This window comes from Equus asinus, chromosome 25 (assembly GCF_041296235.1).
Source record: "Equus asinus isolate D_3611 breed Donkey chromosome 25, EquAss-T2T_v2, whole genome shotgun sequence".
In the NCBI taxonomy this organism is placed as follows: Eukaryota; Metazoa; Chordata; class Mammalia; order Perissodactyla; family Equidae; genus Equus; species Equus asinus.
In genome coordinates, this window is record NC_091814.1 from 43,570,789 (window position 1) to 43,597,410 (window position 26,622).

At 40.6% G+C, this 26,622-nt stretch overlaps 1 protein-coding gene across 5 annotated transcripts in view; it reads right to left on the reverse strand.

Moving 5' to 3' along the window:
• The window catches only part of SOAT1 (sterol O-acyltransferase 1), an 84,501-nt gene extending 63,395 nt beyond the window's left edge, over nucleotides 1-21,106 (reverse strand). Inside the window, exons 1-2 of one of the 5 annotated variants that reach the window (XM_014845294.3) lie at nucleotides 20,886-21,106; nucleotides 11,089-11,212 (exon numbers count right to left, since the gene is read on the reverse strand). In XM_014845294.3, the coding sequence (XP_014700780.1) occupies nucleotides 11,089-11,206 (118 nt within the window). In that variant the 5' untranslated portion in view covers nucleotides 11,207-11,212; nucleotides 20,886-21,106. The remainder of the gene's footprint in view (nucleotides 1-11,088; nucleotides 11,213-20,885) is intronic. The other 4 variants (XM_070497600.1, XM_014845295.3, XM_044757935.2 and 1 more) reach the window with 4 other exon arrangements.
• Between the last annotated feature and the right edge of the window lie 5,516 nt (nucleotides 21,107-26,622).

The window sequence follows — 26,622 nt, forward strand, 5'->3', positions numbered from 1 at the left end:
AAGCCACCGCCAGGCCCACAGACTCTGGCCGTGTCCCAGACGAGGCAAGGGGCTCCCAGAGATCCCATGAGAGTGGAGTGGGGCAGAGTGGAGCCGTTTCTGGTGAAACGGCTACATAGCCCAGGGGGGAACTCCAGGTTCCTACAGCAGCCTCAGCAAAAGCTTCTGCACAGCACTAGTGGAGAGGTCCTGACTGGCAATCGCAAGGCAGGAAGGCCCTGGGGCAAAAGTAGCACAGCTAGGTGAGCTAACGACAGACTGCAGAAGATACCCGTAGCTCTGCTGGGACCTATAGTGGAGAAGTGTGATCTTGTGAGCTCTGTTAGGGACAAAGCGGCGATTATAGGTGATCCTGCTCCTGGCTGCTGGGAAAGCCCACAACACTGCTGCAGACCACAAGGAGGGAGCGCATCTAAGTGGGCTGCAACAGTAGGCACCAGTAGCCTGAGGCCCCCTTGCGATTGCCCCCACAACCGATGAGGGACCCCAGAGGACCACTGTGACTACGAGGAGGGGTACAAGTCCAGTCAGTAACAGCTGACAGGGTTCCTGGTTGGTGCAGTCTAAACAGCCGCCCCCCCCACACCAGTCACAACAAGTAGAAGCAGCGACTAAACTCTATCTCTATGTGGTGGCACAAATCCACGCCATCAAGCAGTACGAAAAAATATATTAAATCTCCAGAACAGAAGGAAAATGATAAGCACCCAGAAAACAATCCCAAAGACAATGAAATCTATAACCTAAATGATGATGATTTCAAAACTGCCATTATTAAAAAACTTAACGAGTTAAAATAGAATTCAGATAGACAACTCAATGAGTTCAGGAGCTATGTCACAAAAGAGCTTGACACTATAAAGAAGAACCAATTAGAAATACTGGAGATGAAGAACACAATGGAGGAGATTAAGAAAAATCTGGACTCTCTGAACACTAGGGTCAATATTATGGAGGAAAGAATTAGCAATTTGGAGGACAGGAATATAGAAATGCTGCAGACAGGGGAGGAGAGAGAACTAAGATTAAAAACAAATGAAGAAATTCTCCGAGAATTATCCGACTCAGTTAGGAGATGCAACATAACGATTATAGGTATACCAGAGGGAGAAGAGAAGGAGAAGGGGGCAGAAGGCCTGTTCAAAGAAATAATAGCTGAGAACTTTCCAAACTTGGGAAGAGAGATGGAACTTCATGTGACAGAAGCCAATAGATCTCCAAACTTTATTAACGCAAGAAGACCAACCCCAAGACATATAGTAGTGAAACTAGCAAAAGTCAATGACAAAGAGAAAATACTAAGGGCAGCCAGGCATAAAAAAATAACTTACAAAGGAAACCCCATAAGGCTATCAGCAGATTTCTCAGGAGAGACCTTACCGGCTAGAAGAGATTGGAATGAAATATTCAAAACTCTGAAGGACAAAAACCTGCAGCCAAGAATACTCTACCCAGCGAAAATATCCTTCAAATACAATGGAGAAATAAAAACTTTCCCAGATAAACAAAAGTTAAGGGAGTTCATTGCCACAAAACCTCCTCTTCAAGAAATGCTCAGGAAGAACCTCATTCCTGAAAAATCAAAAAAAGGAAAGGGGTTACAAAATCCAGAACAAAGGAGATAAGCAGAAGGACAATAAGACAAAGTAACAGCTCTCCCTCAAGACAAAATGCAAAAGAACTGGAAAACAAGTGATAAAATGGCAACAGTACGTCCCCAGGTTTCAATAATCACTCTAAACGTAAATGGATTGAACTCTCCAATCAAAAGGCACAGAGTGGCAGGATGGATCAAAGAACAAGATCCAACAATATGCTGCCTCCAGGAAATACACCTCAGCTGCAAAGACAAACACAGACTCAAAGGGAAGGGATGGAAGACAATACTCCAAGCTAATAATGAACAAAAGAAAGCAGGTGTTGCCATACTTATATCAGACAAAGTAGACTTCAAAGCAAAACAGATAAAGAAAGACAAAGAGGGGCAGTATATAATGATGAAAGGGACGCTCCACCAAGATGACATAACACTTATATACGCACCTAACACAGGGGCACCAAAATTCGTAAAGAAACTGTTAAAACTAAAAAGAGACATCAACAGCAATACAATAATAGTAGGGGACCTTAACACCACCAATGGACAGATCATCCAGACAGAAAATCAACAAGGAAATTATAGAATTAAACGAAAAATTAGATCAGATGGACCTAATAGATATATATAGGACACTTCATCCAAAAACAGCAGGTTACACATTCTTCTCAAGCGCTCTTGGAACATTCTCGAGGATAGACCATATCTTGGGAAACAAAGCAAGCATCAATAAGTTCAAGAGGGTTGAAATAATATCAAGCATCTTTTCTGATCATAATGCTATGAAACTAGAAATCAACTACAAGAACAAAGCTGGGAAAGGGCCAAAAATGTGGAGACTAAACAACATGCTACTGAACAAACAATGGATTATTGAAGAAATTAAAGAAGAAATCAAATATCATCTGGAGACAAGTGAAAATGAAAACACACCGTACCAAATGATTTGGGACACAGCAAAGGCAGTCCTAAGAGGGAAATTTATTGCAATACAGGCTCACCTCAATAAGCAAGAAAAATCTTACATAAACAACCTCAAACAACACCTAGCGAAATTAGAAAAAGAAGAACAAACAAAGCCCAAAGTCAGTAGAAGGAGGGAAATAATAAAAACTAGAGCAGAAATAAATGATATTGAAACAAAAAAGACAGTGGAAAGGATCAATGAAACAAAGAGTTGGTTCTTCAAAAAAATTAACAAAATCGACAAACCCTTAGCCAGACTCACTAAAAAAAAAAAAAAGAGAGAGAGAGAAGTCTCAAATAAATAAAATTAGAAACGAGAGAGGAGAAATCACAACAGATACCAAAGAAATATAAAGGATCATAAGAGAATACTATGAAAAACTATATGCCAACAAATTGAACAACCTAGAAGAAATGGATAAATTCCTAGACTCATACAACCTACCCAAACTGAATCAGGAAGAAATAGAGAATCAGAAAAGACCAATCACAAGTAAAGAAATAGAAACAGTAATCAAAAACCTCCCCAAAAATAAGAGTCCAGGACCAGACGGCTTCTCTGGAGAATTCTACCAAACATTCAAAGAAGATTTAATACCTATCCTTCTCAAACTATTCCAGAAAATAGAGGAAGATGGAGCACTTCCTAATACATTCTACGAAGCCAACTTCACCCTGATCCCCAAACCTGACAAGGACAACACAAAGGAGGAAGACTACAAGCCAATATCACTGATGAACATAGATGCAAAAATCCTCAACAAAATTTTGGCAAACCGAATACAGCAATACATCAAAAAGATCATACACCATGATCAAGTAGGATTTATACCAGGGACACAGGGATGGTTCAACATCCGCAAGTCAATCAACATGATTCACTACATTAACAAAATGAGAAACAAAAACCACATGATCATCTCAATAGATGCAGAGAAAGCATTTGACAAAATCCAACATCCATTTATGATAAAAACTCTCAATAAAATAGGTATAGAAAGTGCCTCAACATAATAAAGGCCATATATGACAAACCCACAGCCAACATCATACTCAACGGACAAAAACTGAAACCCATCCCTCTCAGAACAGGAACAAGACAAGGGTGCCCACTTTCACCACTCTTATTCAACATAGTACTGGAGGTTTTGGCCAGAGCAATTCAGCAGGAAAAAGAAATAAAAGGAATCCAAATAGGCAACGAAGAAGTAAAACTCTCACTGTTTGCAGACGACATGATCTTATATATAGAAAACCCCAAAGAAGCCATAGAAAAACTATCAGAAACAATCAACAACTACAGCAAAGTTGCAGGGTATAAAATCAACATACATGAATCAGTAGCATTTCTATATGCTAACAATGAACTAACAGAAAAGGATCTCAAGAACTCAATCCCATTCACGATCGCAACGAAAAGAATAAAATACCTTGGGATAAATTTAACCAAGGAAGTGAAAGATCTATACAACGAAAACTACAAGACCTTCTTGAAAGAAATCGACAACGACATAAAGAGATGAAATGACATTCCATGCACATGGATTGAAAGAATAAACATAGTTAAAATGTCCATACTACCTAAAGCAATCTACAGATTCAATGCTATCCCAATCAGAATTCCAATGTCATTCTTACAGAAATTGAACAAAGAATCCTAAAATTCATATGGGGCAACAAAAGACCCCGAATTGCTAAAGCAATCCTGAGAAAGAAGAACAAAGCTGGAGGCATCACAATCCCTGACTTCAAAACATACTACAAAGCTACAGTAATCAAAACAGCATGGTACTGGTACAAAAACAGGTACACAGATCAATGGAACAGAATTGAAAGCCCAGAAATAAAACCACACATCTACGGACAGCTAATCTTTGACAAAGGAGCTGAGGGCATACAACGGAGGAAAGAAAGTCTCTTCAACAAATGGTGCTGGGAAAACTGGACAGCCACACATAAAAGAATGAAAATCAACCATTCTCTTTCACCATTTACTAAAATAAACTCAAAATGGATCAAAGACCTAAAGATTAGGCCTGAAACAATAAGTCTTCTAGAAGAGAATATCGGCAGTACACTCTTTGACATCAGCTTCAAAAGAATCTTTTCGGACACCATAACCCCTCAGATGAGGGAAACAATAGAAAGAATAAACAAATGGGACTTCATCAGACTAAAGAGCTTCTTCAAGGCAAGGGAAAACAGGATTGAAACAAAAAAAACAGCCCACTAACTGGGAAAAAATATTCACAAGTTATTTATCCGACAAAGGGTTAATCTCCATAACATACAAAGAACTCACACAACTCAACAATAAAAAAATCAAACAACCCAATTACAAAATGGGCAGAGGACATGAACAGACATTTCTCCAAAGAAAATATACGGATGGCCAATAGACACATGAAAAGATGCTCATCATCACTAATCATCAGGGAAATGCGAATCAAAACTACACTAAGATATCACCTTACACCTGTTAGAATGGCAAAAAATATCCAAAACCAAGAGTGACAAATGTTGGAGAGGCTGTGGAGAAAATGGAACCCTCATACACTATTGGTGGGAATGCAAACTGGTGCAGCCACTGTGGAAAACAGTATGGAGATTCCTCAAAAAGTTAAGAATAGATATACCTTATGACCCAGCCATTCCACTACTGGGTATCTATCCTAAGAATCTGAAATCAGCAATTCCAAAAGTTCCATGCACCCCTATCTTCATCGCAGCATTATTCACAATAGCCAAGTCATGGAACCAACCTCAGTGCCCAGCAACTGATGATTGGATAAAGAAGATGTGGTATATATATACACAATGGAATACTACTCAGCCATAAAAAAGGACTAAGTCGTCCCATTCACAACAACATGGATAGACCTTGAGGGTATTATGTTGAGCGAAATAAGCCAGACTGAGAAAGACGAACCCTGTATGACTCCACTCATAGGTGGAAGTCAGTATATTGACAAGGAGATCTGATCGGTGGTTACCAGGGAAAAGGGGGGGTGGGGGGAGGGCACAAAGGGGGAAGTGGTATACCCACAACATGACTAACAAAAATGTACAACTGAAATCTCACAAGGTTGTAATCTATCATAACATTAATAAAAAAAAAAAAGGTACAAACTTCCAGTTATAAGATAAATAAAGTTTGGGAGTGTAAAAAAAAAAAAAAAAAAAACCACACAGATTTACCATATGACTCAACAACTCCACTTCTAGATATATACCCAACAGCAGTGAAAACCTACATTCACACAAAGCTTTTCACAACAGCATTACTCCTAATAGCCAAAAATTGTAAATAACTCAAATAACTAAATGTTCATCAACTAATGAATAAACAAAATGTGGTATATCCATACAACGGAATATTGTTCAGCCATAAAAAAGAATGAAGGACAGATACTAAAACATGGAAAACATTATGCTAAGTAAAAGAAGCCAGATAGCAAAGACCACATATTCTATGATTCCCCTTATATAAAATGCCCAGAACAGGCAAATCCAAAATGACAGGAAGCAGCTTAGTAGTTGCCAGGGCTGGGAGAAAGGGAGCATGGAAAGTGACAATGAATGGGCATGGGGTTCCTTTTTGGGGTGATAAAAATGTTGTGCAATTAAAAGTAATGATGTATACTGGCAACCACTGAATTCTACATCTTAAAATGACAAATTTTATACTATGTGAATAAAATCAATTAAAAAAATGAGGAGGAATGGGAGTAAAAAAGAGGAAAAGGAGAAGGGGCCAAAGGGAGAGAAGGGAGGAGAAAAAAGAAGAACAAGAGGAGAAAAGAAAACAAAGAGGGGAAGAAGAAAAAAAATGCCTAAACCAATCTCTACTTAAATTATACTTCCATATCTAGCATAAAGATAGAAGTGGTAAGTGGCAGAATACTGGGTCTAGAGAAGAATAAAGTTTAGCTTTTCCTGTTAAATTGCAGAGCCCTAACTTCTATTTACTTCTCCTAGAAGCGGACCATTCCACAGCCTATTACAAGAGATGCAAATCAGAAAGGAAAAGCAGAAAGGACAGGCAGGTACACTGTCATGCAAAGAGGCAGTGAGGAAGAAATAAGATTTTTAAAATTTAAACAGGCATAGTAACAACAAAAACACGAAGTGGTAAGTTTATAGAGTATAAGGTAAACGTTGCAATCCAGTACTATATCTCAAAATAAATATTTTTGGAAAAAATCCTCTGACCCTGCAATCCCTCTTTAGGCATCTGACAAATCTGTAAAGAAGTTCATTACCATTTGTTTATAGCAGAAAAAAACAGAAACAACTTAAACATTCATCAGAAAAACAATTAAATTGTATATGACAGATACAAAATAAAATACTTTGTAGCGAATTATCTACTACTTAACACTGGAAAGATGTCCACAATGTGTTAGAGACCTGAGTTACTAAAGAAGATATAAAATATTCTATTTATGTAAAATGTTAATAAGTTCATGGGAATGAAACATATCTGGAAGGACGCATATTCATTTCTCAAATGACAGAATTTCGAGCCTTTTCTGCTTTCTTTTTAATTTTTTTAAATTAAAATTTTTTGTTTTTTGAGGAAGATTAGTCCTGAACTAACACCTGCCACCAATCCTCCTCTTTTTGCTGAGGAAGACTGGCCCTGAGCTAACATCCATGCCCATCTTCCTCTACTTTATATATGGGATGCCTGCCACAGCATGGCTTGACAAGTGGTGCCATGTCTGCACCCGGGATCCAAACTGGTAAACCCTGGGCCACCGAAGCGGAATGTGCAAAATTAACTGCTGCACCACCAGGCTGGCCCCCTGCTTTCTTTTTTATCCTTTTCTGCATATTTGGAATTAACTGAATAGTGCATGTACATCATAGCACAATAAAAACTTTTTTACATAAGCATGTATTACTTTTAAAATCAGGTAATGAGGGGCCGCCCCAGTGGCACAGCGGTTAAGTGCGCACATCCCGCTTCCATGGCCCAGGATTGGCCAGTTCGGATCCCAGGTGTGGACATGGCACCACTTGGCACGCCATGCTGTGTTAGGCGTCCCACATATAAAGTAGAAGAAGATGGGCATGGATGTTGGCTCAGGGCCAGTCTTCCTCAGCAAAAAGAGGAGGATTGGCAGCAGTTAGCTCAGGGCTGATCTTCCTCAAAAAAAAAATCAGGTAATGATAACATTACTTTCAATTTAGACAAAAGGTTGTCTTCAGAACTGGTCTTATTTCAAACAAATGTCACAAACTACAAGAAAGCTAATTAATTATAATTTCACCTAATAGGCACTAGATAAATTAAAGATACTCTTATGAAAATGTAATTCAATAACCTAAAGGCTGGGTGACCATATAATTTATCAAACAAACTGGGACACTTCTGAGAATGCAAGGAGGCAACACACAGAATTACACTGGACACAGGGAAAACTGAGACTAACCTGAGCAAATTCAGACATAAAATCATCCTACCCATAGGTTACTAGATTTAGGAACCAGAGAATAAGAATTCAAGAATTACACAAGTTCAATGAAAAACATCCTTTGGACTATGTCATGAGCTACGTCAAAGTGACACATCACAAGACAGTTAGGTCTCAGAGCTCTTGACGGTACTGCTCCTTAACTTGCGATGCCAATCAGTATTATCCAGCAAGGTTTCCAAACTTAACATTCCTGCAGCCTCGCACTGAGATTCAGATTCAGTAGATCTATAATGGGGTCCAAGAAACTGTTCTGGTTTGTTGGATGATTTCTTTTCTTTCTACAGGGATTTGTGCACAACCTCTGATGGTTAATTTTATGTGTCAACTTGACTGGGCTAAGGGATGCCCAGACAGCTGGTAAAACATTATTTCTGCCTGTGCCTGTGAGGGTGTTTCCAGAAGAGACGGGCATTTGAATCAGGAGACCCTCCCCAACACAGCAGGGCCTGAGTAGAACAAAAAGCAGAGGTCTGGCGAATTTTTTTTTTTTTTTTTTTTGAGGAAGATTAGCCCTGAGCTAACTGCTGCCAATCCTCCTTTTTGCTGAGGAAGACTGGCCCTGAGCCAACATCCGTGCCCATCTTCCTCTACTTTCTATGTGAGATGCCTACCACAGCATGGCTTACCAAGTGGTGCCATGTCCGCACCCAGGATGCGAACCAGCAAACCCCAGGCCACCGAAGCACAACGTGCGAACTTAACAGCTGCGCCACCAGGCCGGCCCCGAATTTGCACTCTTGCTTGGACTGGGACATCCATCTTCTCCCGCCCTAGTTCTCCGGCCTTCAGACTGGGGACTTACACCATCACATCCCTGATTCTCAGGTCTTTGAAGATTTTGGGTTTGGACTGGAACTGCACCATTGGCTTCCCTGGGCATCTAACATGCAGATGGCAGACAGAGCCAAACCCTCATAATAAATCTTCCTATATATCTGTATATATCCTATTGGTTCTGTTTCTCTGAAGGATTCTAACACACCCCAATTGAGAACTGCCACTAAGAACTGTGTCTCAAACTTTAACCTGCATATGAATCACCTTGGAACCTTATTAAAATGAAATTTTTATTCAATAAATGTGAGGTGGGGCATTTCTAACAAGCTCCCAGGCGGTGCAGATGCCCCTGGTTCTGGCTGGTGGGCCACACTGATTGACTGGCGTGGCATGGTGTCCTTGAAGCCCTTGCTACTCAAAGGCCGTATTTTACCTGTCTGCTTATTCCCCAAAGTGAACAAATGTTCAAGCGAAGAAACATATTCTATTTTCAGATCAGCATCGCGTATATTAAATCAAGGGGGCGCTCATACTTCTTGTTTTTGGCTAAACAATTCAATTTTTAATATCTGCCTTAAAACCTGGAATGATTAAAACAATGAACTAACACAATAAGGAGTAATGAAAATATGTAGAAATTAGAATAATTTTTAAAAGATTTTTAAAAACTGGGACATACAGGGGCCAGCCCAGTGGCGTACTGGGTTAAGTTCGTGTGCTCTGCTTCAGTGGCCCTGCGTTCGTAGGTTTGGATCCTGAGCACAGACCTACACGCTGCTCATCAAGCCATGCTGTAGTGGCGTCCACGGACAAAAAGTAGAACAAGACTGGCACAGATGTTAGCTCAGGGACCACCTTCCTCAAGCAAAAAGAGGAAGATTGGCAACAGATGTTAGCTTACGGTTAATCTTCCTCACAAAAAAAAAATAAAACTGGGACATAAAGAGAAAAGTGAATCTAGTGACAGCAAGTTTCAAAGAAAAGTAATTTTTCTGTCTCCAAGACAGACAACCCAGATTATTATTACTCAGTCCCTAAATCATGGAAGGGGTAGGTCTCTACCCAATGTTGGCTTATAACCTTTGCACAAATTTTACATTTTAGATCACACTAAAACTAGCCCATATGCAATATAAATATTTCATAAATAGCTAATTAAAAGTCTAAAAATCAATAACCTTCATTATGCAAATTTAAGCAGCAACACTTATATTCCTGGTGGGATCCAGCTGCTATTTTTCTAATTAAATTTTACACAGGAAAAACAAAAGAACATTTCTGTATGAAAGAAGTCTCAGGATGCCAAAGACAACCTGTCTCAGAAACTTCCACCCCTATCTGCTAGCCAAAAAAGCTTCAAATTTCAAATCCTTGTTGAAATCAAATCTATACAAATGTCACTGCAAAAGCAAACATCCTGAGGCAACAGATGACATCAGTTGGAGCTGTGTTTACAGGTCTATCGATCTTAAGCACAACCTTGACCTTAACAACAAGCATTGTGTCATACTCTTATCTGTATTGATGCATTAAGAAAACTTGGATAGAAGAACTACTAAAACTCCCTAATCTCTTTCTCACCCAAGATTGATAGCGTACTACTGAATTAAGTTAGGTGGTCTGCTAATTACTCTCATTATGCTCATTACATCTAGTAGAAGAGTAATTAGTAGCACTTATTCATAATAATCTAATTACGTTGGGGGGTGGGTGTTCTCATTCATTTCACTCGCTCACTTAGAGCTCCATGAAGGCAAACACATCGTACTGTACGAACCATACTGATCACTCTGTAGCCGCAGCACCTAGCAGGGCATCGGTAATTATTGATAAGTTAGGTGGCTGAAGGAATGAATGAATGTATGGTATCTAAAATAGTAGATACCCAAAACACGTCTGTTGAATTAATTAAAAAGAAAGGGCTTATTTCCTAATTTCTTCTTTACCAGATATGTAAAACTCTATGTAATATAAATCCTAAATTAAAATATACATTGCCAACTCCACATACATCAACAAAGCTCACTTCTATGAGATGTGCAGCAAGTCACACATCAGTGTCACCAGTAGTATCTAAGGCGGCTGTGACTGGCACTTCAACCAAAGTGCTCCTTTCAACATATTGTTCTCTTCTATACCTTTACACAGTGCCTCACAACATATTCATTTATAATAAACAGAGTTAAAGAGATGTCAATCCCTGTTCTAGAACATACATTTGTTCTCTATTTCATTAATTCACCTCAAAAAAATTAAAAGCCTCACCATTACTAGGTGTCTCTAGGGACTCCTCTGAAGAGTTTCTCTCCTCTTCACTTTCCTCAAGATTTTCATCGGACTTTGACAGCCGTTTTCTTACACACATTTTCTCTTCACCCACCATTGTTGTCTAGGAAAGAAGACATAAAAAGCTTTGAACTAAGTATCTGGCTTAGGTGAATTTCACAATATCACCATATTTAGGGAAGGTGAAAAATGATACATTCTCTTCCTTTTGTTTTACTTTAGTCATGTTTAAGCAGTTTCTGAGCACAAAATACTATGACAAATTTGAAGAAATTAGTCCTTATAAGTAATTGGTTGGTTTAAGACCCTTATTTAAGCATGGCCCCCATTCTTAAAGAACAATTTAGTTAAATAAAAAAGGCATAAATATATGAAAAATTAAGAACAACAAAAAGAAAGTACAAAGATGCCACAAAGTAGTATGATCAATAGTCCCGTCAATGGTAAAAATAATGAATACCTGAAGTTCAGAGACAGAAGAGATTATTAAGAGATGTAAAGAGTTTCACAGAAAAGAAGTTATTTGAACTGAGTCTTGAAGGATGAGAAGAGAGCACTCCATGGGTGAGAAAGGGTTAAAACAAAGTCCTTAATAAGCCCTGTCCAGGGGTGCGTGACTGATCAGACTCCTTTACCAGAGGACAACAAAGAGGCTCTTGTTGAGTATCTATTAAGTGTAACGACACTGCTGGGGGCTTTAAGTTTTCTCATTGAATCTTCATAACTCTGCAACCTGTGTCAGATCCAAACTACAAACACTACTATTTGAACTTCTTTTTTTAAGTTGCTAAAATTTTAGTAGATCAATAAGATTCAATTAAAAGGAACCTAGGAAGGAGGTCAGGGCAACTGATAAATTTGAAAGTCATTTGTCTAACAGTGACAGAGGAAGCCAGCAGAGCATCTAACTCTCCAACAGAAAAGATTAGAGAAGTGAGAACTGACAACCAACTATGAGGGATGCCCTCAAAGTAAGACAGGAAGAAGGAGAAAAGAAATCAGGGGAGAAACAATAGAAAGAGCCAAGACGTTTCAAAAAGGAAGGATAACACAGGGAATAATGTGGAAATAAAAACAGGGACTCTACTTTTGAGTGTTCTGTGCTTTACATGTATTACACATTTTAATCTCAATCTAATCTTTAAATTAGGTACTATTATTATTCCCCAACTATTGCCTTTGGTCATCATGTCTTCTAATATACTCTTTCCAATCTCTAGAAAGCTGGTTCTCCTCTGCCCTTTCTTTACCTAGCTAACCCTACTCACCCTTCAAAGTAAGAGTCACAGCAGCAGGAACAGCAGCAGCTTTGACTTAATGACCAGCCATTATGTACCCACCAGGCACTGTGCTGCCAAGTCCTTTATATTTTCTTATTCAGTCTTTACAATCTTGGAAAGTAGGTATTATCCTCATTTTACAGATGAGAAAAATATAGTTTAGGGAGGTGATTTAACTTGCCCCAAATCATATAATTCTCCAACAGCAGAACTGCGATTCAAAACCAGAACTACTGGATCCCACAGCCTACCCAGTAATCACCAGATGGCCTTGCCTCGGATTCACGCTACCATACTCAGACAGCAATACTATCTGCCTCTGACACTGAGCATAAGCTTCTCAAAAACAGGGACCATATGGTATTTTCCCTTTGAATCCCCAAAATCTAGTGGGGAGTATCTGGAGCACAAGAGGCGTGCATTAGTACAGAAAGTGAATCTCAGTTAATACCACAACCCATTATTCTAATAGGACACTGCTCTAAACTTAAGAGAATCAAGAGGAAAACATATGCCAGGAGGATGCCAACGAGCATCATCGTTACTGGTAACAGCCTTATACACCCTACTCAACAATAACATCTACAACGATTGTTCTTAATTGGGGTTGGGGGGCCCCTAGACTCAGGACTCCTATAGGTATGCAAAAACGACTTCAAACATTTCAATAACTGAAATAAACAATTATACACTTATCACACAAAACAAGCAACACATTACTTCCGTTTTGGCTGAATCTATTATCAACCCAGTGAAAAATCAGTTATGATGATTAAAAGCACTAATTAAGAGGTGAAAATAGTACTTAAGAAACCAAATTTCAGAGACAAATAAATGCTGTTTAACAGGACAAAAGGAAAAAATTTACAGCTGAGTACCCTGCACAACAATGAAAAAATTAAAGGAGTCCTTAGTAATGAGATTAGGAACCATCAGTCTACTTTAGAGAACAAAGACTTCCAAAGCTAAAACACAGGAACTACTGAGTTTGCACAATTACACAGAGTTTAATCTACTCATTTTAGAAGTGAGCCAAAGAAGAAAACATTAACTCTTCTTTAACAAAAATCTTTCTATCATAGTCTGTACTTATATCTTTGGTCTCAATTTCCTCTACTTAGCAGGAAGGGAGAAGTGTAATACAGTGGAAAGGCACAGGATTTGGAATCAGAACACCAAGAGGTGGTTTACATCCCTGCTCCATCATAGCACTGTGTCCGCAGGTAAACCCGCATCCCCTCTGAATCTGTTTCTTCTTCTAGAAATTAAAGGTAAATACTACTGCAGAGAACCACGACAACAAAAAAAGATAATATACACTCAAGTGCCAACATTATATTATTAACCACCAACTTTAAAAAATTAACTAAGTGACCTGATACCTACATAGCTAACTCTATATGCTAAATGACACAAACATTAAGTCATATCATCCCTCAAATTTTACTTGTGTTTGCTTTTAAGATGTACTAGATGGGCCGGCCCCCTGGCCAAGTGGTTAATTTCATGCACTCCGCTGCGGCGGCCCAGGGTTTCCCAGTTTGGATCCTGGGTGCAGACATGGCACCGCTCATCAGGCCATGCTGAGGCAGCGTCCCACATAACACAATCAGAAGGACCTACAACGAGAATATACAAGTACATACTGGGGGGCTTTGAGGAGAAGAAAAAAAATGGCAACAATTGTTAGCTCAGGTGCCAATCTTAAAAAAAAACTAATAATTAAAAAAAAAAAAGATGTAGTAGATGAGGGTAAATAAAGTACCATAATTATATACTTTCTCAAATGCAGCTCAAACATCATATGGTTTCCAAGAAAATATTAACAAATTTTATCACTGTCATACATACAGATGTTAGGAAGGAGAACTCTTACTGAAAATGGCTCACCTCAATTTTGACCAAATCCTCGGATCATATAAATCATAAGATTAAGAGATGATGTCTGAATTGAGCTCCTCCTGCCATGCATGTCAGTTAATAGTACATGGCTGGTATTGCAGAAAACAGAGGCAAATCGGAGTAATGCTCAGCTCAATTGTTCCTTCTCTATAGACAGATGGATCATTTTGGCCTCTGTGTGGAGAGCAGACCACAACGAGGGCGAGAGCGTAAGTTAGGGACCCGTTAACAGACTACTGCAATTGTCCAGGTGAGAGATGAAGGACAGCTGAATTTTTTGACCACTCATCTAAAAGAGGACTGTGAATCTATCCCCTTATCAACCTAAACACTAGCTAGGCAAACTACTTCAGCTGTCATAAAGTCCAACATTCAAACTGTAATTAATGCTAAATGGTTTCTAAGCGCTAACATGGATCACTGCCCTTATATATGAAGTGTACCATGGTTTTTTCTTGACCTCTCATTAAGACAGGACCTGGAGGGAGAGTTATCCTCCTTGTTTCCCATTAATTTCAGGTCACAGTTCCTCCTTCCCTTCCTGAAATACCTCAGCCGGATTATTATACCTGGTATATTGCAAATATGTACTATCTTCCTGGTCACTGCCCTCACTCATTGAGGATGTGAACACCTCACTCACTGCCCCCACTCTACCACTAATCCTTCCACACTTCTTTCACTTCAACATTCATGTACTTTGGTCCATCCAATGCCCTGGCCTCCAGGCTCCTTGACTACTACTTGTCTCCAACAAACTGTTCTTACGTCCCAGTCACTCCTTCCCCTAGAACGTAGTTACTAATAACTGCACCAGGTCCAAAATTCTGATTTCCAGCATCTAACCCTCTGAACACCACCAGTTCACTTACTCGAATACCTCCCCATCAATTCTCTAATACCCTTCTCCTCCCAACAGGCCCACACTTCCCTGAGCTCCAGACTCACCTCCAAAGGCTTACCTGACACTTTCACATAGATGTCTTATAGGCATCTCAAACTTACCATGACCAAAACTGAACTACCAACGCTCCTTCCAATTCCATTCTTCTCACTGTCTTCCCCACCTCAGTTAAGACTAACAGTCACTCTTTGTCCAGATCAAAAGAAAAAAGAAAACCCTAGAAGTCACTCTTGATTCTTTACTATCCCTTATCCAATCCAACAGCAAGTCTATTTCACTCAGCCTTCAAAACACATATCCAATTCTAACCTCTTCTCGCCACATCCACCACCTTCACCATACCTCTCTCAGCTCTCACTGCAGTAGCCTCCTAACTAGACTCTCTTCATTTTCTCCCTTCTGGTCTATTTTTTAACACAGCACCCAGAGTAATCCTTCTAAAGAGTAAGTCAGAGCAAGGTACTCCCCTGCTCAAAATCCTTCAAACATCAGATTTTGTTCTAAGTTCTCACCATTGTCTAGGATTTTGTTCTAACTCCTCCATGATCTGCCACTCGCTTCCCCAAGCCCTACCCCAGCACCCTGAACCTCCTCAGTTCTCTCACTAGCTCTGTTCTGGCCTTCTGTGTTTCTTGAACAAGCTAAATTCACTCCCATTTCAAGTTCTTTGATACTTCCTCTGTCTGGAACATCTCCTTCAGGTACCCTCAGGGCTTTCTCCTTCACCTCATTCAAATTCTCTGCTCAAATGTCCCCTCCTCAGGGACTCCTAAGTCTACTCTAACTAAATACTCTCGCACCCTGTTACTCTTATCCCTTATATGCTGCTTTATTTTTCTTCAGAGTACTTACTGCCCAATACATTACAGCATTTATTGTCTGTCTACCCCACAAGACTGTAAAGCCCCATGAAAAGTGGAGTTGTCTTGTTCATCATTTTATCCAAGTATCTACAACTGTGCCTAGAACACAGTCTGCACTTAACACACATTGAAAATGAATTAATAGTTACCAAGCATTTTCACATACATTAAGGAAATAAAAAATTGCCATTCACATGTTCATGAAACAATCATTAATAGGCTAGTAAGAGAATTGGAACTGATGTTTGCTTTTATTTCTAACTTTGCCTGTCAATACTAAAAAATAAATACAACACAGTTAGTGAAGACATTTACCTAGTTTGAGATTCAAGTTGTGTGTATCTATACATAAAAATGATCCGCTCTAGAGCTTAAGGCTTTTCAATAACATCTACCATTCAGGACCCAATTCTAAACTTAGGTAGTCTAGGAGACTGAAAAACAATTTGCTGACAAATGCCATGCCCCTTACTCCACCGGAAAATCTCTCAAACTTCAGAGACTGTTCTGAAACAAATTCAAATAGTTAGAATAAACATTATTAGAATTGCTATACTCTGATAGGACCTCGTGCACATTATTACCTCCTTTAATCCTAAGAATAACCCTATGAGGTAGGTAACCTTGTTCCCATTTTCAAAGAGAAAAAGGAGTGACTGCCAGAAGCATAACTATAGATAACAGTAAAGATAGAAAACTTTAAAAGTAGAAATCAACATTAAAAAAGAAAGAGAGCAAGCATAGGTCTTTTAGTGCAGGACCAAACGTGTTGTTTCTGATGAGCCCCCAATACATCACTGTATCAAAGCAGACCTCAGCTGAAGTTCACGCTTTAACAACCATGGCACATCTGAAAAGGGCTATGGTAGTTTAAACATAGAAGGCAAAGAAAAAATTTTTAATTTGCATTGAAATTATTCTTTTTTAAGTTCTGACACTTAAAAGATATGTGCCAATTATCTGAAAAGTCATGTCTATAAAGCTTCTCTTTCTACAATCATGTTGGATAAATGTGTTTTAATAATACAGAGGTCTATCTCATTGTATTCTTCACACACACACACACACACACACACGCACGCACAAACTCTATCAGGAGAAGGCATAACTAACCACTTAGGGAAGTCAAACAAGTCCTCATGGAGGAGGTGACATTAGAGCCAGAGTTCAAAACAGGAATAGAAGTTTGCTAAGCATCAAAACAGGATGGGAGGGAGAGCAGTCTACAAAAAAGATGAAACAAGTACAGACCTTGGTGACAGATTCATTATTTCAAACATTTTATTGAGGTCTACAACATGCCAGGCCCTGGGATGCAAAGATAACTACAACTGTTAGTGCCCTCAAGGAGTGAAAATCTAGTGGACGAAAGACATAAAAATATAATTATAACATCTAGTGGTATTACAGAACAGTAATTGAGATGCATGTAGAGTATCAAAGGAAAACAGGCCTGGTGCCCAACAGCACTGAGGGGCAATTAGGAAGCCTTCTCTGAAGAAGGTAAAATCTGAGTTAATTAATCTTGAAGAGAAGGACTAAGGCTGGAGCACAGGGTACAGGAAGGGCAAGGACAAAAGGTCAAGGGCCCTTAAGGAGTTTGGAACTTAACACATAAACAAGCTGGCAGAGGTTTTTCAACAGGATGGTGACTTGCTATTTGTCTTAGAGTAAGATAACTCAAGCAACCTTATGGAGGATGTGCTGGAGAAAGGAGAGACTGGCAGGGAGAACAATGAGATCACACAAAAAACGAAAAAGCCTTGAAGTAAGCCTCAGGTGACATGCGTTTATTAAATGAACAAATGATTTCATGAAGACAACATTAAGGGAGATAAGAGAAATTTATAAACATTAAGCTGAGGCATCTATGAACTATCCAGGTGGCCTCAGTTGGAAATAACAGATCCCAAGCGAGATTTCTAATTCAGCTGACTAAGGCTGTGGTGTGGCATTAAACTAAGTAACTACAGGAGAAGAGAAAGGAGTAGGTGAACTCAATATGATGTGCCTGTGGGTCAGCCAAGTGATGATGACCAAGAGGCAGATGAATATGCAAGTGTGCACTGAAGACAGGAATCTGGATTCATCAGTGTACTGGCAGCAGCTAAGGCCAAGGCACAGGAAGGAACTCTCCCAGTTGGAGACCATAAATCAAGAAAAGAGGTTACCTAGGAAATAATATAAAGCTAACATTTACCTAGTACTTACTATGGCTCATTTAACCTCACAACAACCTATGCAGTAGATACTATTATTCCATTTTACAAGTGGTTAAGTAATTTTCCCAGTATTACAAGGCAGTTAACTAACAGTAAAAAAGCAAGGCCTAGGAGAGATTAGAAGAGAATCAGGAGCAGGCAATGTTCAAAATCAAGTCAGGATTCAAGAGGTAATCTATGGTATATCATGGAAAATTCAAGCAGGACCAAAAAAAAGGGAGAAAAAAAGGGGAGAGCGTAACACGGGATATTTTCACAATTTGAGAACATTAACAGCTACGACTTACTTGTACAATCAGTTTGGGGAAGAAGTACAAAGAAATATACTGGATGGGGTTGCAAAATGAATTGAGGAAGTAGAAAAGTGATCATAAGACTAGTCTCTCCAGTCGTTCAGCAGTAAAACCACCAGGTGCTAATGTTTACTAAGCCAGTAACATTTACAGTGCTGGGCGCCAGGGTGGGGGCATCACACATCTCATTTCACATTTCCACTCTAAATTCGGAAATACTATGAAACTTGTTAAAACTCACATAGCCAGTAAGCGACAGTGGAAACTGAGTTTCCAAATTTAAAAATTTGTTGGAATTTATACCTAAGGTGACGCAAAGCTGACTAAACAGCTATTTGAAAAACAACACAGTGATTGAACAACTATTTAAGAATCCAATCTGTACACTGGTTTTGTAATGTTCAGTGTGACAGTATCTAACTTATCCTAAGAAAGCAAAACAGAAAGAACCCGTTTGAGAAACAAATGAACCATATGGGAAACAAGTGTCCCGCTTGAGCCTGCTTGCAGTGTTCCTATTAATAAAGCTTTTAAAAGAACCTATAAATCTATAAAACAAATAAATATTGAGCAGCTGCTCTCGGTGAAGAATTTTGCTCGATCACTCCCAAGTTCAGTGGGGGGAAAGAGAGACAACCACAAACAAATTTACAATCTAAAACATAAAATTTCTCCCTCTTCCTTCCAAACAATGGTTCACCCTAGTACAACCCTACAATATTTATATATCAAAGAGCTGGGTCATCCAATCAATTAGCAAAACTAAAGAACACAGACAAATTCTATTTACATCTGTATTGTCAGTATAATCATTTATCCAAGGTGATAAATTCCAAAAATAAATTTTGTTAACTGGACTTTGTTTAAAACTTTTTCCATTTCCTTTCCAAAGCCATCAGGCACTCTTCCCTAGTTAATATTAGCCACTCAAAAGTTCCCTCCTCTGCCCTCCAAATCCTTCATTCTTTCATTGTGCCAAGGGCTGGGCGAGACTCTGATAATTAAGACATAAATAAGATGGACTAGTCTAGCCTTCATGAAATGTACATGATAGCAGAGCCACCAACGGAAGCATCTAAGTAACTTTAACAACTCATACAATTGATGATTTACTGCTGCTAAGGAAAACAAAGTGCTAGGAGGGCTTCACAGGGATACGACGGGCTTCTTGAGGAAGTCATATGTGATGTGGGCTGATAATCCAGGAACGCATAGGCGTTGGGGGCAGGGAGAGAATAAGGCGTCAGAGGTGGAAGAAACGCCTAGACACCAGGAGACAGCAAAGAGGCCTTCTTAGAACAAAAATAAAAACCTGTGTGGCTTGTGCCCAGACAGGAGGGAGGAAGATGGCCGATGATGAACTGGAGATAGAAAGAGTGGCAGCAGTATTTTGATATTTATCCTAAAAGAACGCAAACTCTTTGAGAGTTCTAAGCTCGTGATGCACTGAGACACGTGCATTTTTAAACGATTACTCTTGAACGCCTGGGGGGCCCCTTCGCAAATCCATTCTCTGGCCTAGACAACACTCAAACTCCCTTAAAAGTCATTCACCGATGCGGCCCAACTTAAAGCAAAAAAAAACAAAAAAAAAAGCTTCAAGCTGAAGTCTACGTCAAGGGAAAAGCAAACACTCTGAAAAAAGGTAGTTTAAAGAGACGGCAACCACTTAAATAATAAGCGACCAATGAATTTAATCTATATGTAAATATGGAGAACAGAGTTTACAGCTGCTTCTCGCTTACAAATAACTTTTAAATAGATATGTCATTTAAAGCGCACGGCCATTAACATTTAAGAAGGACAGAAACGTAATTACATCCTAAGAGGTACAAATAAAATACGAGCTTGATTCAAGGCTTTGGTGCCCACGCAGATTTGGATGTCCTGAAGCGCCATCCATCCCGTCACAACACACTTTCTTCCCACATCAATTAGAAGATGACTTCCTGAGTGCATTTTTGGTTCCGTTTTTCAAGCCATTAAATGGCTTCTAATTCCTAACTTTCTTTACTACCGGCTTGAGAGACGCCACAGGATCTGGGAGACAGTGAAAAAACCTCCAAGGTTTAAAAGGCTGCCGCGTTCTGGGCGCCCGAAGGTAACTTCCTCGCCCTCCCCATCCCCCAAACTCGCCAGGACGGGGGAGCCTCGCCCTCGGCGGCCGCCAGCCGCCTCCCCAGCTCCTCAGCCCAGGACGCGGCCAGGCCAACCGGGCCCGAGGCGCGGCCGCCGCCTCTGTCCCCTTCCTCTCCGGCTGAGGCGGGCGGACCCAGGCGGGAAGTGAGGGGCTCGGGGAGCGTGGGCTTTACCTGGGGCCGGAGCCCGGCAGCGGGTACCTCGGCCAGGAGGGTAAAGCCGGGAAGCCGCAGCGCGCGGCGGGCAGCGAGGTCGCCTCCCGATCGCTCTCCGGACGCCCAAGACTCGCAGCGCAGCCAGCGCCCCGCAGACGCAAATAAAGCGCCCGACTGCCCGGCCCCTCCGCCCCCGGCCTCGCAGCCCGCTACGCTGCGTCACGCGCACGGCCCGCGCCGGCTCCCGATTTCATTGGTGGCCGCCCAAGGCCGCCCCGCCCCTTCGCGCGGCTGGAGCGCCCGCTGGCCTTGGCGCCCGGGGAGGGGCGCTTCGCGCGGGCAAATCGGGACTCCGCCTGCTTGCTTTCCGTTTCTTCCCCAGCGGTTCCGTGTGGGGCAGACAGGGGACCGAGACAACTTTCTGCAAGCCCGAAACGGCACCCTGCCTGGTAGCACGGGACTGGCGAGTGTGGTGCCTTTTCTAGAGGCTCCAAGAGCCGCTTGTGGAACTGTGGATCATTTCAGTTTGAACCGACCCTCTAGGAACAAAATACCAGTAACAAGCAGCTTTGTCATGGGACGCTTTGATGCTTTGTAGACTGAACTTGACTCTGTCCTTCAGCACAGACAAACTAATAAGGACACAGTAAGATACGTGCAATAATGGGGCAATTAAGTAATTCAAAAGGGGACTTCATAATCAAAGAAAAAGTGATGCAGAGATTTAGGACATAGATTAGAGACAACAGTTAATCGCTTAGATTTTACGAAGGCAAAGGGGTAGGTGAATTTAAAGGTAGGTGAAAAGGGAATGAAGAGGGCAGCACAGACAGTATTGCAAACCAGTACGAGCTAAGCTAGCCTGCCTAATCACTCCCACCCTTATCCGGACAAGTTGAGAAGCCACGCGTGACTCAGTCAGGCAGCCCTGAATGAATGAATCAGGTTTGCCTGAACTCTCTGGTCTCTAGCTTAAGAAAACATGATCAATATTTTTTGAATGAATTAATGAAACGAAGGAGAAGACAGGAGTCTTCTTGTTGTATATATAAGGTGGCCAGCAGAGTCTCAATAGAAATGAGTCCCTGTGTTCCTATTGCTCTTTAACTGGTGGGAGGGGAGAGGTGAAGCACGAAAACCGTTAGGATCTGCTAGACGCTGTTGTCATCAGCTGGCAGAAGTTATCACAGTTGTGGAAGAAGCAAACTGGGTAGATCTGCCAATGACCAGGAGGACTGAATGACTGAGTGCTGAGGCCAGGGCTGCCTTAGGGTGAACGGTGCTGGTGCTGCCTGCTCTGGGTGGCCAGGGCAACTTGTGCAAACCCTCTTTGTTGAAAGGTCGGCAGAGACCACAGAGTTCAGGCAAACCTGATCCGTTCATTCAGAGCAGCCTGACTGAGTCACGGGTGGCTCCTCAACCTGTCCGGATAAGGGTGGGAGTGATTAGGCAGGCTAGCTTAGCTCGTACTGGTTTGCAATACTGTCTGTGCTGCCCTCTTCATTCCCTTTTCACCTACCTTTAAATTCACCTACCCCTTTGCCTTCGTAAAATCTAAGCGATTAACTGTTGTCTCTTAATCTATGTCCTAAATCTTTGCATCAATTTTTCTTTGATTATGAAGTCCCCTTTTGAATTACTTAATTGCCCCATTATTGCATGTATCTTACTGTGTCCTTGTCTAGTTTGTCTGTGCTGAAGGACAGAGTCAAGTTCAGTCTACAAAGCATTAAAGCATCCCATGACAAGGCTGCTTCTTAGTGGTATTTTGTTCCTAGAGGGTCGAGGAAGAAAACAGAAGAACCCCCTGCACTTAGAAGTTTCTGTTTCTAGTGAAGAAGATAAATAATACATAAGATAATTGCAGGTAGTGGTAAGTATTCAGAAAAAACAAAGTGTCAGGGAAGGACTTTTTGAGGAGGTGATCTGAGCTAAGACTTAAACGAGGAGAAGGAGCCAGCTATGCCAACCATGGGGAAGAAGAGATTATAGACAGAAGACAGTGGATGTGAAGGTGCTGATGTTGAACAAGTTTGGCTTGTTTGAGGAACAGAAGGCCAGGAAGCTTGAAACACCTTATATGGAGGGTATGAGATTGAGGTTAGAGAGTTAAGCAGGAACTTAATCATGTTTGGATCTTTTTGTTTCTAAGTTTTGTCCTGTTTTTAAGTCAGTCTATTTTGTAGAGAATGACTTGGAGGTGTGAAAATTAATAAAGGGAATCCTCATTTAAAATGGAGTTAGGAGGCCACAAGGGGGAGCTCCCAAGCAGTACCACTCAAGATGTCAATTTCAGGAAAGCCAATTTGTTGAAGAAATGTACATTGCATCCCAAACAGAAGTGACTACCCCGGCAACTCAGCCAATGAAAAGCCATCACCACTGTGAACTCTTGCTTTTCTCCAATGGACTTTCCTTCAGAACAACCCCTCCCAATTTCCTCCTTTTTCCCTATAAAATAGCGTTCCTCTCCTTTGATTGTTGGATTGCCTACTGTCTGCCATAGCATGCACATCCCAAATTGCCATTCTTTGCCTGTTCCTGAAGAAACTCGTTTTGCTGGTAAAGATAACTGGCCGTTTTATTTTTAAGGCTGACAGAAGAGAGCAGAAATGGAACAGGGAGAAGCCAGAGAAGGATAGGAAGCTATTGGATAGGTCCATGGGATAGATAATGGTGACCTGGATTAGGGTGGTTGCTATGAAAATAGAAGTCGAAGAGGATGTTTTCCTGAGGTGCAAGTGTGAAGAAAGGTAATAAACAAGGTGACTCTCAGGTTGTTTTCTTAAGCAAGTGAGAGGATGTCAATGGCATTTAGTTCAAGGCGGAAGACTATTTCACGTGATTGGAGGGACCCTGAATGCCTCTGCCCAAACTCCAAAGCTCTCCCACCACTGGCCCGAAAATCTCATGTCACTCAATCCTTGGGATCAAGGTTTGGTTCAAGGCAAATACTGGCTCCCTCATATTCCAAAAAACACAATACAGAACTTGTACTAGCAGCTAGGGATATAAAGATGAATAAGAATAACTTTCTAGTGGGGAGATAGATAGTAACTAAGCCATTTCAAGACAAAGGATAAGTGTTACAATAAAAACATATAATATAATTGCCTACCTAACAGGGTCATTGTAAGGATTAAATAAGTTAATGCCTACAAAGCTCCAAGTACAGACATTGGCATAAAAAAGTGCTGAATAAGTGTTAACAGTTATTTTACACTTTTCTACATTGAGGTTCATCATTATTGTTGATGTTATTATCTTCTGGATACAGGGGGACCAGATGGAATGATTATCACTGCCTGCTACTTTAGGAGAGAGAAGGTTGAATGGAGGAAGGCTAACTGACTCCAGCTTTCTGAACCAGTAGGAGGAATTCAGTTGGTCAGCAAGGGAGGAGGAACAGTCCAAAGGAAAAACAATCTCGAAGGCCAACAAGACAAGAGGGAGCCAAACCATGTAGGAGACAGGAAGGTAGTTCAGTATTGTTAAAGTCTCGCATATTCACTGAGAAGTGGCAAGAGATAAAGTTGGTGTCAGGGCTTAAGAAGTTTGTAGCCCATGCTGAGCCTTTCTGACTCAGACTCCCATAGACAGTGGGGAGCCAGTGAAGGATGTTAAGTAGGGAAGAGGCATAATTTAGGAGACTGTACTGGAGGGAGATGCAAATAGAGATGGAGAGATCAATTAAAAAGGCTCTAGAGGAATATAGGTGAGAGATGATAAAGGCCTAAACTAGGGCAGTAGCAAGTGGAATGGAAAGAAGGGGACATATTTGAGAGATATTTAAAGAGACAATTCACAGTATTAGAGAATGTCTGGATGTGGGAGTTAAGGGTCTATCCATGATTTCTGGCTTAGCAGTCTGGATAGCTGGAGTTATGCTGACTGAGGCAAAAAAATACATCCTGGAGAATAAGCAAGAATAAGCTTTCCTTGAGTTAATATGTAGGCTAAACTAGTCCACCTCCTACTGAGATCTAAAGGAAATGAACAAGAAACAATCAAGTTTTGTTTGGTTTTATGATAAAATAGCTTTAACATTTTTTGGCTGGTTATGTCAATAATGCATACTTATTGCAGAAAATAAAACGAAATACAGAGAAGCACAAAGATAAAAGCCCTCTAATGTCCTACCACCTAGCGATTCAGGTAAATTTTGATGCGGAGAAGGAGAAGAACAATGGCCCAAGCCTGAGGACTGAGCCCTATTGCAAGAAGGCACTGGGTACTACAGGGAGTCAGAAAGGGAAGCTGAAAAAGAACCACATCAGGTTTTAAAACACAAACATCTGGGGCTGGCCCAGTGGCGCAGCTGTTAAGTGCACATATTCCACTTCGGTGGCCTGTGGTTCGCCGGTTCAGATCCCGGGTGCAGACATGGCACCACTTGGCAAGCCATGCTGTTGTAGGCATCCCACATATAAAGTAGAGGAAGATGGGCACGGATGTTAGCTCAGGGCCGGTCTTCCTCAGCAAAAAGAGGAGGATTGGCAGCAGATGTTAGCTCAGGGCTAATCTTCCTCAAAAAACAAACAAAAACCACACCCATAAAAAAAAAACAACCCACAAACATCTCAGTTCTCCAGAGGGTCACATCTCTTTTAATGATACCAAACAAACAATAAGTCTTTATCCCATTTCAAGTATGCATAATTTCTCCATTGGCACTCAGGCATAGTGAAAAACACAGACTCATCTAGACTTAAGATTTTGTGACTAAGACAAGGACATTGAGACAACCTTGATTAGTATGCCCCTAAAAACACTTGGAGAGCTGGAATCCTGTCTTGTGTATGCATTCCAGAAGCACCCAGCACAATATATATAGATGAGAGATTTACTGATTCAGAATTGGGCTGGCCAATGTGTGCTAATGAGACGTATGTCTTCTTGGTACGTTATTTTAGGAGAGATAGAAAGACATTAAACTTCATACTCAGGGATAAAAAGCCACTCTCTAGAACTGTAGAAGATCCTCTATGCAATATTCTACCAGTCCACCTTTTATTTCCACTGGAACCTAACTCTGTAGAAATTACCAGTAAAATTCAGGTAATAATTGTGTTCGTTTTACCAATATAAGGAATAATCATCTATTAGGAATTTGACTCAGATTTCCTAATAGGTCTCAAGGCTGATTGGATTTTAAGAAACAAAAATAATATTAAACAACAATTAATTTCACCAAAGAGCTGCCAACTGAAAACAACTGCCTTCTTTGGCTGAGTCTGTATTGTTGCAGGATCAGTATGAAACAGTGGATCCCGGTCTTTACTTTCAGGTCATAAGGCAGACTTGCACAAATCTTAGAGGATTTTCTCCCTTCTGTGGGAACACGATGTAGATCAAAATCGTGCTGGTTCTAGGCAAGAACTAGTTGCCTTTTCACCCACTCCATCCTATGAAGTAAATTTTGTAACTCGAAAGATTTGCATTGGAGATAATGCCAGGAACAAAAGCAGGGAAGTCAGAAGACACAGCACGTGTTCAGGAAATAATGAGTAATCAAGTTGGGCCAAGAGACCCAGTGCTTCTCAAACTTTTCTGCCAAAATATCTCTTTACGGAGATAGAATAAACCTGAACGCCCCACTTACCAAGAAATTTAGGCGTTTGTCCCATATCCCCATCCAATGTCTTTAAAGTCTTATGTTTTATCTTTAAAATGAATGCAAATTTTCATACCAGTCTATCATATCAATGGTATCATATATAAAAATAACATTTTAAAGATCTGTTGTCACAGGAGA